A 14,000-nucleotide genomic window follows, 5' to 3' on the forward strand; every position below is an offset into this window, starting at 1 on the left:
CATGTTCTGTTATAATCTCCACCCGGCACAGCCAGAAGAGGACTGGCCACCCCACATAGCCTGGTTCCTCTCTAGGTTTATTCCTAGGTTTTGGACTTTCTAGGGAGGTTTTCCAAGCCACCGTGCTTCTACACCTGCATTGCTTGCTGTTTGGGGTTTTAGGCTGGGTTTCTGTACAGCACTTTGAGATATCAGCTGATGTACGAAGGGCTATATAAATACATTTGATTTGATTTGATTTACTGTCTTTGCCAGTACCTAACATCTCATTTCAAATGTAATTTCATCACCTGTGCTGTTAGTGGCGGTATTCGACCTTTCTGAGCTCGAATGTCAGCGTCTGTGTCCTGAAAAGGTATCTACTATATAGCTATTATTAACGTCGTAATATCAGCATAGAGTGCTAGAGAATAGTTCAATGCAGTTGCAGTGAGGGGGGGGGGGGGGGGGGGGGGGTGGTATTTGGTTGGTCAGGGCAGGGGGGTTGTGACTAGTTACCAATGTGCTTTTTGGTCTTAATTTAAGGTACATTTTTGGCATAAGGTTATCAGTGTGGTTTGGGTTATGTTTAAAATCACATTTTAAGAAGATACATTGTATAAACTAGTGGCGACCCTTTCATATGATTTTATCGATTTTTTTCCACAGTCTATGGATTGGCGCTATCTACATCGGATATACGTCATGTCTCCACAGCCACAATATCCGCAACAAGTTCGCTCGGATCTGGTGGTGTGAGGTTATATAGCTAGCTATATAGCTATCCCGCTAACGTGAGTTGTTTGAGTTTCCATATAACGTTAACCGAACATTTACCAATTAAACCACAAACTTGCAATAGTGAATACGTGCACCTTCATATATAGCAATATCAGAGATATGTACCCAGCTAGGATGGTAATCTAGCCAGCATTTCAACGTTCGCGTCCCCTTTGAAGAGTTCTTTCTGCTTACGTTAGCTTGCGAGCTAGCTAGCTTTCATAAAACATTTCGAAATGGGACGAGGAGGTGGTCGGAAGCGTGGAAAAGGCAATGGACCTCCTCCATTTGACATGGGACCAAGGCGGCCGCATCCATTTGACATGGGCCCAGGACCAGGTTGGTGTGGGCCGCCTGGACCTTTTGGTCCTTTTCACGGTGGCCCCGGTCCACATCCTAACTTTATGGGAGATCCAATGATGCAAGGCCCCATGCCCCCAGATTATCACGGATATGGGCCAGGCTATGGGCCAATGGGTCCAGGTGGCCCCATGGATGGATACGGGCCAAGAGGCCCCATGGATGGGTATGGGCCAATGGGTCCTGGTGGACCTATGGATGGATGTTTTGATGGGCCACCGATGGATGGGCCAGGATTCGGGTATGGTCCAGGTATGCCCGGACCATATGATCCCATGATGGGCAATGTACCAGGACCAATGCCCCCCCCAGTTATGGCCCCCCCAGGTATTCCACCCCCTGGTATTCCACCCCCTGGTATTCCTCCCCCTGGTATGCCGCCCATGGTCCCGCCTCTGGTGGACAACTCTGGCTTTCCTCCACCCTGGCAAAGCGAGGTAATGTTAGCTAGACAACTTGTAGTGCTTTCTGCATATGGCAAATTCTCAATGTTATACTTGTAAAAAAAAAAAAATATGTTTTAACTTTCTTGGTGTTAAAATAACATGACATGGTTTGAATGTGCAATCAAGAACAATTAGTTTGTTCTTCATGATTAAAATAAAAAATCATCCCTAACATCAGGTCTGCCTCCTTTAGGTAAACCCTTATGCTGTTCCTCCGCCGTCGTGGGTAAGTGCCACTGTGTCTGTTCTGTCTTGTCATCTCTATGGTACAATTTCAATAACATTTTGCTACTTACTTTCAACTTTTCACTGGCTCCTTTTCTCTTCCCGACAACAGCCCATTCCGACAACAGCCCTCCTTCCGACTGAGACAACTGTAGTGCCTGATGTGTGGGGACTCTGCCGGGGCTCCGAGGTCCCTCAGCCTGATCCACCCCAGCCTGATGAACAGAAGACCAAAGTGTCCAAGAAGGACAAAAAATCATCAGGGAAGAAGAGCTACAATGACAAGTAATGGTCATTATGTCAACAAATTGGGTGTCATCATCACTGTGCGATTAGTTTGAGATTGCAGACAGTAGTTGGATCTTCCATACATTACATTAGTTGTTCAGGAAGTTCTTCTTAAACATGTAGTAAGTGCACACAAACATCACTCCAGGCCCATCAGCTCCACGTCAAAGATGATGGTAGAGTTGGGTGGGATGATACCAGGGTGCCCTTTGCTGCCATAGGCAAAGTCCGGCGTGCAGGTCAGAGTTGCCCTCTGGCCCACACTCATCGCATATGTTTTTTTTCCTCTCAACACTTATAACTCATAGGCCTCCTCCACCTGGAAGATCCAAGGGGGTCATCTCGTTCATTGGGGTAAGTCCAAATGCTGAGAATCCTGCATGAATGGAAGGTTCTTCATCTCCACTAGTAAACATTGCATTCTCAAATTGTGCTCTCCTGTCCACAGCCAACTTATGGCTACATCGAAAGAGACGATCTCAAAAAATATTCCTTCACTTTTGATGCTTTTCTGGGAGTCCCCAAGAACATGATACCTGGAGTCAGGGTGCATTTTACAGCCTATAAGGAGAAGGTGGGTCACTTTAGAAACATTTTGCTAGATATTGTTAAAAGGAAAACATTCGGAGGAATTTGAGCCATTGGTTTTCATTGTATTTGCCTTTTTTATATTTCCCTGTATTGTAAACCCAGGCAGGGGAGTGTGCCACCGATGTATCTGTACCTCCAGGGGGGACTGAGGAGATTGACTCCACCATTATTGAAGGTTTTGTCTGCAATGCTATCCCGGAGCAGCAGGTGAGAGAACTCTGTAGCACAAAGAAAAAAATAATTAATTCTTGACTTTATGAACATTTTCATCACTGCCACAACGAGATGTTTTGATTATTGTAAGTATATTTGATTCTATGCTTGGCTTGTCATGACTAATACTTAGCATCTCGTTTATTATCTGGATGTATGTGCCCCCACATAGCCTGGTGCAAAGCAGAAACCTGGCCAAATTGAGGCCAACATCGATGGCAAGACAAGAGCGCTGCTTTACTCAGAGAAGGACAGCACCATCACCCTGTTGCAAGGGGACCATGTGACGTTCAATTTGTTAACCGACATAGTTTCCCAAAACGTTAGAGCCACTAGTATTCGGCCAAAGACACCACAGACTTTTAAGATCACTGGAGAGAAGAGGGAGGTGGTAAGTCTGAGTGGCACACCTATATTCTTACACTTTATTCTTACACTTTAATTTTGTAAAAAAAATTGGACGTTAACTCTGGTCCTGGAGAGCTGCACGCCTCCATGTAGCGCAGTATGACTACACCCGAGTCAAATAATAATCTATTCAAGATCTTCAATTGAGACCACAATTATTTACATCAAGTGTGTTAGAGCTGGGCTGGAAGAAACTACTGCAAACAAAGTGGCCCAGTGGGACCAGAGTTGGACATCCCTATTGTAGCTAGCTATTGATATTGTTTTTGCTCTCTTAACCAGGGTGTGATAATGAGCGTAAAGGGTGGCTCTGGCACCATAATGGCAGCGAACCAGAACAACCTGCCCTTTGAGACCACAGAGAACATGAGTCTAACTGAGTTCGCTGTTATGGATGAGGTGGACTTCACAGTCGTCACAGTGAGCATACTGTTTCTTTCCCATCCACATAATTGTATGGCAAATTGAGTTTGTTGACACTGAATTAGGACCCGTTTGTACCTGGGGATGATGTTAGTACCCTCTAAATGTGAAGGTTTTGATCCTAAGTATAGCAATGTATAAATGATTTGTTGATTGACTGATACATGTTACATGAACATGTCGTCATTGTTTTCATTAGATCAAAGGGAAGGAGAAGGCCATCAGAGTAAGGAAGCTGAAGTGCTTGGTGACACTGGAAGATACCATGGAGAAGAAGGTTGAAGACACTGCAGGAAAAGACAAGGTGGGGGCACAGTTCAGTGCAAAATCTGATAGGTGGTGGAAAATCTCCTGTCATTCAGAGTTGAGAACTTTCATCTGTGACATACCCAATCATGTACTTATTACTGTCCCTCCAGTGGAAGCCAGTGGCCCCAGTGGAGATGGTGTTGCCCCAGAGGACTGTGGTGTTTGAGGACGTTAGCACTGTGCAGCATGCAGGAACGGTCATTAAGGCTGTCCCCAAGGTGTCCGACAAGAAGCAGGTACGGTGTATTACTAAGAGATTGAAAGTATAAATCAGACAGTTTTATTATGTGTTCTTGTTGGAGAATGTTTGGGTTGTCAAATCATGGATTTTAGAATATGTTATCTCCTTTTCCTTCCAGGAGCAGGGCCTTTTGGAGGTGTGGGTGGGTGGCACACAGAAACCGTTATCGTTTGAAGCCGCTGACGTTCTGACTGACGCCACCATGTTCGACGGAGACAAGGTTCACTTTAACATCTCCACCAACCGTGAGACCAAGGAGGAGCGTGCCGTCAACGTGGAGATTCTCTCCGAGACGTTTGAGGAGTCAACAGAGCAACGCAGAACTGTAAGATCATGTTTAGCATGTGGTACATGATGTCTTTAAGTCTGAGGCTGGCTAGGTTTTTCCACACTAAAGAAGGATGGGATGTTTTATGTAATGCCTTAATGGATTTGCCCAGTATGTCTAAGTGAAGTGTTTTCCCTTCTAGGGTGTGGTGGTGCAAGCTGGGGAGCTGTCTGGGACCATTAAGTGCCATCAGAGCCCCCAGCTGCTCTTCTTCCATCTGACTGAGGTCATGGAGGAGACGAAACTGGACATCTCAGAGAAGGTGGAGTTTAGTGTCATTCCGGTAAGTTTCCCTGGAGCTGTGATCCGATTGGCATGGGGAAATTAATATATATTGGTATACTGTACATGCAAGTAGCTATTTCGAGAAATGTAGTTCTGACCAGTTGTTTCCAACTTGAGGATCACACGGTTACATTTCCATATAACCCACACTGCTGCTGTCACATGGATCGATTTAAATACTGTCCTCCACTGAGTCTGGTTGACATGATGATTATTTTCAAAAGAAAGACCAAAGTTAAAGGCCCAGTAACAGTCAAAATGATTTTATCCTGTGTTTTGTATCATACTTGTACAACAGCTGATGAAACTAGCACTGTAAAAGTATGACAGAATGTGATCCGTTTTATTTCCCTATACTTGCTGGTTGAAAATACAATCACCACAGGACCTTCAGCAGGTTTTGCAACGTTGGCAATATGAGTTAATAGACGATTAACAAAGCAAGTTCAAAACCTCTCTGCAAATAACAGTTAGTTTTCAGGTTACATATCCCTCCCTTTAAGCCCCTCCACTCTGGTGGATTGTGATTCCCGCGCCACAATCCTAACTGGTTAATGCAGCGCTTTGGTGCCCTTCCCCACTCCCCTCTGAGAATGAGTTTTTAGCTAAAAAGCTATTTTTGTTGCTTTTTAACAATTTTAACGGAAAACTGTTACAAACTGTTACTTAGCTAATTGTTACCCAGAATAGATTTTGAGATAAAAACAGCTGCGCTGGGCATTTTAACGCTTTCCATTTTCTCTTAGCTTGAAACAGCTGAAGGAGGTAACCAAGCGATCAGGATCAAACGCTTTATCGACAGTGTCTTCACCCGTGTGCCCAAGCTTGTGGGCGTGGCAGCAAAAGAAAAGGTTGGTTTATGATTGACTTTTGTTCCATGATGTTTAGTGCTGGGGGATGTCATATTGACTTAGGGGGGATAGACATGTTGCTGTCTATGTTGTATTAAATTGCCTATTGTCTTACAGAAGAAGATGACCATCAAACTGATGAGAGACTCAAAACTGCTCATCAAGGGCGCAGGTGTCAAAGTAGAGCACAAAGATGATGATCTTACGTGAGTTTGATTGTGATTAGTAGTAGTATTGGTTCCAACATGAAGTCAAGGTAAAGTATCATTGTTTGACGATTTTGGATGGCATTTGTTAGCTCAAGCCACAAGTACCCTGAAATCTAAACGTTTAACAGATGTGCTCGAAGTCATTTCCCTCATTATTTTGTGCCCCAGCAACGACAAACCTGCCTTGGAGGAGTCGGACAAGATGAAAGCAGTCGTAAAAACTCTGCGGTCAAAAACTGCTGGCTCTGGATCTGGTGGCAAGGACTCGGACAGCAGCCGGCGGCGATACGGGCGCAGAAGCCGGAGCCCCAGCCTAGACCAGTTTGGCCGGGTGAAGAAAAGGCGGAGCACCAGCAGGGAGCGCAAAGAGCAGGATGGTAGCAACAGGTACAGGAGCAGTCGCAGCAGGAGTCGGAGTAGGGAGAGGAGCAGCCGTGGGAGCAGGAGGCGAAGCCACAGTCTGGAGAGAAAAGATTCCAAGCACAGGAGCAGCAGCAAGGAGAGGACATCCTCGAAAAGGAGCCACAGCAAGGAGCGAGATGGAAGCAGTCAGAGGAGCTCCAAGAACGGTTCAAGCTCGGGAAGTAAACCTCCAGATAGAATGAACGATGAGCTAGAAAGAAAGAAGAGGGAACTAGATGAGCTCAATGAGTTGATATACCGCAAGAGAGCCATGGTCGCCATGGAGCAACATGGTGGAGTTCCCAATTTCCTGCCAGAAGGGAAGCCTATGGAGAAGACCTGCTTTGACTACAATCATGGAATGCCAGAGCTTCCTCCACAACCTAAACCACCCACTGACATCAAACCCAAGTCCATTCTGAAGAAGCGCCCAGACCATGTCACAGGGCCACTTTTCCCAATTCAGGTCAGTTGTTATTTCTAAACTTCTTTTTCAGTTAGAAAATCATTTGTTCTTAGGAATTTCAAGAGCTGGTTATATTCCATGGGGTGCTGGTGCTTTACATAGTTTTCATATATCGATATAAGAAACCTATTACAGTCAATATTATTGTGATCAGCACGACATGAGACAATTTTGATTTGTATGACGTGGTGGGAAAATGTTTTGTTTCTTTGCAGACTGAACCCCCTAAAGCTCAACCTCTTGATCAAAGGCTTGTGGAACAGTACGGTTATGACGTTGAGACGCCCTATAAACCACACTCTGCCCAACCACCCTTCACCCAAACATCCAGTCAGAAGTCCTATTATGAAGGTTCACCTGCTGGACATCCTGCTCCTGACCTATCTGCAAAGTATGATCCATATGAGCAGACTTCTAGAGAGCACCCATCACAACCTTCTCCAGTTCGCCAAACACCTCTTGACCCTCATTCTTCAAAACGACCTCCTCCCAGCCGAGAGTCTCAGGAAAAGAACCCTAACTTGAACACCCAGCTCGCCCGTTTCCTCAACATCCTCAACAAAGGTGTGGATGCCGGTCTGCTGTCCACTGTGGTCAAGGAGTCTCGAGAGGAGATTGCTGGTATTCAGGAGGATAGTTCCCTCCCTCAAAAGTGTTATCGTGGGTCGCGTGAACGTGGGGATGAAGATCAGTACAAGGATGCCTACAGGGGAAGAGAGGAGGAGCCAGAGCGGCCGCACAGGGCCTTCGACATGGAGCGAGTGAAGACCTCTGAGGCTAAAGATGACCCCAGAGACGAAGACCGGCTGCTGCCTCACGAGAGAGCAATCCAGGACAGTGGTGGCTTTTCCGGAATTCTAGGAATGACGTCCCACACCCAGTTCCTGAGAGAACCTGAACGTGTGGAAGAAGAGGATGACTTCCTCTATGGGGGTAAAGCCCCAGCAGCAGCGGCTGAGGAGGAGCGCTATGAGAAACCTGGGCGCACAGACAGATCCAGGGATGACGGGAGGTCCAGCCCAGCCAGAGCCCCGGTGGAGGAGACCAAGAAGCAGGAGAGTCAGGACAAGACACAGCACTTTGACAAGATCAAGAGCCTGCTCCAGGCCATCGGCCTGAACCTGAACACCTCCGAGGTCACCAAGCTGGCAGACAGGACCCAGGAGCGCCTCTACGGGACAAAGTCATCCAAACACTCATCAGATTCCTCTGAGAGAGAGACGAAGCACTCATCTAGGCGGGGAGATCGGCATCGGCGACGCAACACCGACTCATCTGATTCCGAACGCCTCCGGTCGGCCTCGCCCTCCAGGTCTTCCCAGCAGGAGGTGTACCTCAGCCCCCAAGACACCCCGGAATATGGAGGGTTCCTTGACCCGGAAGAGGAGGCTGCCTTGGAGAAGGCAAGGCAGATGCAGAGCCTCACCAAGAAAGTGAGCGTCTCGCCCCCCACCACCTCTTCCACCTCCTCCTCACATCCTGGCACATCCTATTCCACCACAAATTGGAACTTCCCTGACAAGAGACAGCCCATTGCTCCTAAGGGTTGGCCTAGCAAGGGGTCTAGTACCAACTATCTCTCATCACTGCTGCCCGGTCCCTTAAGCCCCCCCCCAAATATTTCCCCTGTCCCATCCTTGACAAACACACCTCATGTTCCAGCTGGTCAACAAGCAGCTGGGGTGTATACTTATGCTTCGCCTGTGGGACAATCCCCTGGCCTACCCACGGCCTTGCCCACCGCTTATTATGGGCATCCTGGTGCCCCCATGATACCGTTTGCAAAGACTCAGCTCACACAACAAGTGAATATATTGAATCAGGTGACTGTATCGAATCCCACAATGGATGTCTTGAGTCAAATCCTCCAAGTCAACAGCCAGTCTAGATGCCTCAAGGTGATTGAAACAGTCAAAAGTGGGTCCAGTGCACAGCAGGATTCGCCAAGACATAATATCACCATACCTCTCCAGATCAACACACAAAGCCCCGATGCTGCAGCTGGACAGCCCTCGCCTCCCCCTCTATCACCAGAGACTCCGGGTCCACCAGTGACGGAAGACGATATCAAGGCCAAACAGAAGAAAAGGGTATGTTTTATGTTCATTCCATTTGTAGAAATGAGAAAAAGTTGTACCCGTCTGATCATGTTAAGTTTGTGTATAATCTACAAGCCAGCAACCCACCTTCAGTCCTTGGTGTTGTTGACATTTGAATGGCATTATAGGCCATTTTTTAAAGCTTTTGGGGTATTTGTCTGAAATTGTAAATTCCTGATAGTGCATTTTGGGAAGGTTCAGTGCGTGTACACACTTTTTGTATTCCCAATATTAAATAGCTTCTGTTAACTTAATGTTCTGGATTTAGTGCACACTGGCAAGTCAGTCCAAAGCTGCTACATTCAGGAATTGACTGTATTTACAGTGTGTGTGTGTGTGTGTGTGTCGCTTTGTAGCTGGAGCAGTTTAACCTGCGGATGAGACAGAAGAATCAGCAAAGAATGAACGATACTCGTGACAGTAGGAAGAAGAACGCAACAGGTAACCCTTAGTGAGGTTGAAGTGTAGAGAGGTGTCCAGCCACACATTGGTTAAGATTAGGTCATACCAGAACTAGTCAAGAGCTATAGCCAACTTAATTGATACTGGGCACTAAACACACATTTAAAGTACAGGATGAGATGATACCATACTGTAGGTGTCAAGAACCAGCCATGGAGGGAACATGGATAGATTTGAGGCTTCATTTAGACAGGTTTAATGTAGGTTTTACTTGCTCTTATTCCAGCCATAGTTAATCAGGTTTCAGTGATATCTTAGATAGCTTTAGCTATTATATTTCCCAGATGTACATTTTGTGTTTTTATCCTTGTGTTAGGGCTAGGTTTTTAAGTGTTCCTATATATTTGCTTTGAAAGGCCTGGCCCTGTAACGATTTACCAGCTTGGCACTTGTTTTGAATTGTGTAATGCAAGTATGTTCTAGTCGGAAAATGAGTTCCCATACTTGGTTTACGCTCATAATGAAGTATTAAAAAATATGTTTATTTGTTGTGCATGCAATTCAGATTTTTAAGCATGTGGTCTTCAAGACTCAAGTGCTTTTGCTCAGATAAACTAATACTAACAGAAACAATAGATAGGCATAGACTCCCATGTTCCTTTACTCTGGACAGGAGTTGCTCTAAAGACAGATATTAATGTTAGCTAGCTTTAAAATGTAATGTTTTCTCCAACAGATAAAGGTAAGTATTTTAGCAGAGTTTGCGGCAACAGGTCTTAAGCTGTTGAATTGCATTATTGTTTATGTGTAGTACAGAAACAGGGATCTGGTAGCTGTAGGAAGTCCGCAAGTATTAGGGCTCTTTGGCAATATTAGAATTACTATATGTTTCTTTATTAGGGGAGTGGGTGTTCCAATTTCTACTGCTAGGGAGACACTTTTACTTGGGGGGACTTGTTAGTGTTGTTTTTACTCCAAAACAGGGATAATTATTGGGACTGCTGTCAATCTGACAACTAGCTAGGGCCTGAAAATGAAATGAGGGTGTGGTGTGGTTGTGCTACGTTAAGAAGAGTAAGCTAGGTCAGACTGCAGATGGTGTCATTTGCTATATAGCTTCAGTGTATAAGCTATCTTTAGTGTCAAGTATTTCTCATACCTCAGTTCATTATGATATATTTTTTTGTAGTACTAGACTAGGTTAACTAACTACATAGTCTTGAGTGTCAGCTCCATCAGTTCTGAGCCAAAGGTGGAAGACTAACAGCCAACCAGCATCCTGCAGAGTCCCAAGAGCCGGAGCGTCAGTAACGTCAACCTCGCAGAGCCCCTGTGATGCTAACCCACACATGTACCCTGTGTTATTGTTGCGTTTTTACAGGGAAAGTTCCCAAAGTTACCTTTGCAAACACAGAGCCTAGGAACGTGTGGATCTGTGGCCACTCCCTTATATATTGGGCAGAGATGAGGGCCAAGTCGCCTGAGATTGGCATGCAGCTGGGCATGGACCCCAGCAGTGTGCGGGTGTGGTGGAAGGGCACACAGGGCATGACGTGGGCCCAGCTGCTGCCCCAGCTTGACCAGCTGAAGATCAAGTGGCCCAGCCCAGACGTGGTCATCCTGCACCTGGGTGGGAATGACCTGGGCACCCATAACCCTGAGGCCCTTCTGGCATCTGTGAAGAAGGACCTGACCTCCATGAGGAGCATTTTCCCACAATGCCTGTTGGTCTGGTCTGACATCTTGCCCCGGATTTCCTGGAGGCACACAGAGGACACCGACGCAGTGGACAATGTTAGGGCTGCCATCAACAGAAGAGTTCACACCATCATCGCTGAGCTAGGTGGCACTGCTCTGACCCATGACAACATCATGTGTGGCTCAGACGCAGGCCTGTACAGGCCAGATGGTGTTCATCTGTCCGGTAAAGGTATTGATACTTTCAACTTGAACTTGCAGGACTTTTTGGAGAAGTGGGAGACCGAGGCAAGCAATGGTCCTGAGATGAGTTAAGAAATGCCCAATGAATTTGTTTTTTATTGAGGGTGGTTTTATTTTCATTTCTCTGTTGTCGTAGTTACCTTACTGTGCTGGAGCGCCGGATACCAACCTACGGGTTGATTTTAGATGTAATGTTACTTCATTGCAAATAATACATTCTGTTATGGTAGTATCCACTTTGATTAAATGCTGTATGTAATCTTTCTTTTTTTAAGTTTTAGCATACTGATGATTAGCATGTTGTTTATCCATAAAATGCTAGACTTTTACTTATTGTATGAATTTTGTTGGACAGAAACAAATAAACTAGATAATTGGAAAATATCATGTGCTTGGCATTTCATTCAGCTCTGAAGCCTCTGAGATATGAAACTTGTGATAGAAGAGGCATTCAAACTAGGTTGTCTGTAAATTATGGCGGTAAAAGTGAAGGTCTGTTAAGTGGAAATTCTAACATTGTCTCTTTCTTGTCAAAACATATACTCACTCAATTTTTAAGTTAACTGCAGAAGAAGAAGAAGGAAGATGACTTTATTGTCCAAAGTACACAAATATCCAACGGAAATTCTACAGGTATACAAGAGGTAACTTTTGTTTGTACACTGTTGCTAGAGCTTTTCTAGTGTAGTAGTTAGCTAGCAGATTGGCCACTCCAGGGTTCTCTTATGTATTACTTTACCTTTTATTTATGTAACTTAATGTTCTCTTTTTTTTGTTCACTATCCAAGCTGTAATGTTGCTTGTTGCTGACCAGCGCCAAGTTTTCTTTCCCTCCTACCTACCTAGGAGTCTCTTTACCTTTATCCATTTTCTAGCATGATCTCAGGACTAGGTTCTGAACATCCACCATAGCAAAGGTAACACAAGTTCAGCTGAATTAGATTTTAAAAAGAACATTTAATTTTTTTGTCACTTTTTGGAAATGATACAGCATTCAATAACAAAGATCTGTGCAATCCAGTGTTGATGTACAGTAGTAATTTTGGAAGTTCTGTCACCATACTTTTCTGTGATGTTTCTGTATTATTTCGATCGAAATATAAAATGACGTACATAGGTGACGTGAGGTGTGCATGTTGTGACATCTGACGTTGTTGAGATAAACATGTAGTGCACAGAGCGTCAAGATCCATGAAAATGCACCCTAAAGATTATTTTCAGCAAAAAAAAAAAATTGCATCTGGGTAAGTTATTCGTTGTTGTGTGTTTAGTCGCTGAAAGAATGTTTCTTACAAATAAATGTACACCTGTCATAAGGCTTGTTACTAAACAAACTGCTATTTTCATCGTTTCAATCCTGAAAGATCATCTTTCTATGGTGTGACAATAAACACCAGACTATTATGAAGATATGACTTGTGTCTTTAATTATACATTAGATTGGCAGGCTACTTGAACCTATTCCATGTTGGTACTACTTCGACACAGTATGTTTTCAGTGTAGCCTGGCTAATACATTGGAAAGTCTACACCCCTTAAAAATATCAGTTTGCTGCCTTAAAATTCAAAAGGGATGCAATTTGATTATTTTACCCCTACAGATCTACACAACCTACAAATTAAGAAAATATAAAATACTTACAGTGCCTTGCGAAAGTATTCGCCCCCCTTGAACTTTGCGACCTTTTGCCACATTTCAGGCTTCAAACATAAAGAAATAAAACTGTATTTTTTTGTGAAGAATCAACAACAAGTGGGACACAATCATGAAGTGGAACGACATTTGTTGGATATTTCAAAATTTTTTAACAAATCAAAAACTGAAAAATTGGGCGTGCAAAATTATTCAGCCCCTTTACTTTCAGTGCAGCAAACTCTCTCCAGAAGTTCAGTGAGGATCTCTGAATGATCCAATGTTGACCTAAATGACTAATGATGATAAATACAATCCACCTGTGTGTAATCAAGTCTCCGTATAAATGCACCTGCACTGTGATAGTCTCAGAGGTCCGTTAAAAGCGCAGAGAGCATCATCAAGAACAAGGAACACACCAGGCAGGTCCGAGATACTGTTGTGAAGAAGTTTAAAGCCTGATTTGGATACAAAAAGATTTCCCAAGCTTTAAACATCCCAAGGAGCACTGTGCAAGTGATAATATTGAAATGGAAGGAGTATCAGACCACTGCAAATCTACCAAGCACTGGCCGTCCCTCTAAACTTTCAGCTCATACAAGGAGAAGACTGATCAGAGATGCAGCCAAGAGGCCCATGATCACTCTGGATGAACTGCAGAGATCTACAGCTGAGGTGGGAGACTCTGTCCATAGGACAACAATCAGTCGTATATTGCACAAATCTGGCCTTTATGGAAGAGTGGCAAGAAGAAAGCCATTTCTTAAAGATATCCATAAAAAGTGTTGTTTAAAGTTTGCCACAAGCCACCTGGGAGACACACCAAACATGTGGAAGAAGGTGCTCTGGTCAGATGAAACTTTTTGGCAACAATGCAAAACGTTATGTTTGGCGTAAAAGCAACACAGCTCATCACCCTGAACACACCATCCCCACTGTCAAACATGGTGGTGGCAGCATCATGGTTTGGGCCTGCTTTTCTTCAGCAGGGACAGGGAAGATGGTTAAAATTGATGGGAAGATGGATGGAGCCAAATACAGGACCATTCTGGAAGAAAACCTGATGGAGTCTGCAAAAGACCTGAGACTGGGACGGAGTTTTGTCTTCCAACAAGACAATG

The 14,000-nt window shown here is 44.6% G+C and overlaps 1 protein-coding gene across 1 annotated transcript; it reads left to right on the plus strand.

Moving 5' to 3' along the window:
• Positions 1–521: 521 nt before the first annotated feature.
• Positions 522–11,630, plus strand: LOC109899656 (uncharacterized). The gene is made up of 18 exons (XM_020495079.2): positions 522–1,556; positions 1,759–1,791; positions 1,903–2,075; positions 2,387–2,432; positions 2,527–2,652; positions 2,772–2,876; positions 3,055–3,273; positions 3,573–3,710; positions 3,913–4,017; positions 4,133–4,258; positions 4,382–4,588; positions 4,734–4,874; positions 5,623–5,727; positions 5,845–5,933; positions 6,105–6,804; positions 7,020–8,894; positions 9,260–9,344; positions 10,687–11,630. The coding sequence occupies exons 1-18, from the start codon at positions 996–998 to the stop codon at positions 11,316–11,318; spliced, it is 5,466 nt and encodes a 1,821-aa protein (XP_020350668.1). The 5' UTR covers positions 522–995; the 3' UTR covers positions 11,319–11,630.
• Positions 11,631–14,000: the final 2,370 nt, after the last annotated feature.

The sequence above is a fragment of the Oncorhynchus kisutch genome, linkage group LG11 (assembly GCF_002021735.2).
Source record: "Oncorhynchus kisutch isolate 150728-3 linkage group LG11, Okis_V2, whole genome shotgun sequence".
NCBI lineage: Eukaryota > Metazoa > Chordata > Actinopteri > Salmoniformes > Salmonidae > Oncorhynchus > Oncorhynchus kisutch.

Bases quoted from the DNA above. Each gene is read 5' to 3' on its own strand.
- LOC109899656 (XM_020495079.2), top strand. From the start codon at position 996: ATGGGACGAGGAGGTGGTCGGAAGCGTGGAAAAGGCAATGGACCTCCT. The intron at 2,076-2,386 runs GTAATGGTCATT...TATAACTCATAG, and splicing joins AAGAAGAGCTACAATGACAA to GCCTCCTCCACCTGGAAGAT. The intron at 2,877-3,054 runs GTGAGAGAACTC...GCCCCCACATAG, and splicing joins ATGCTATCCCGGAGCAGCAG to CCTGGTGCAAAGCAGAAACC.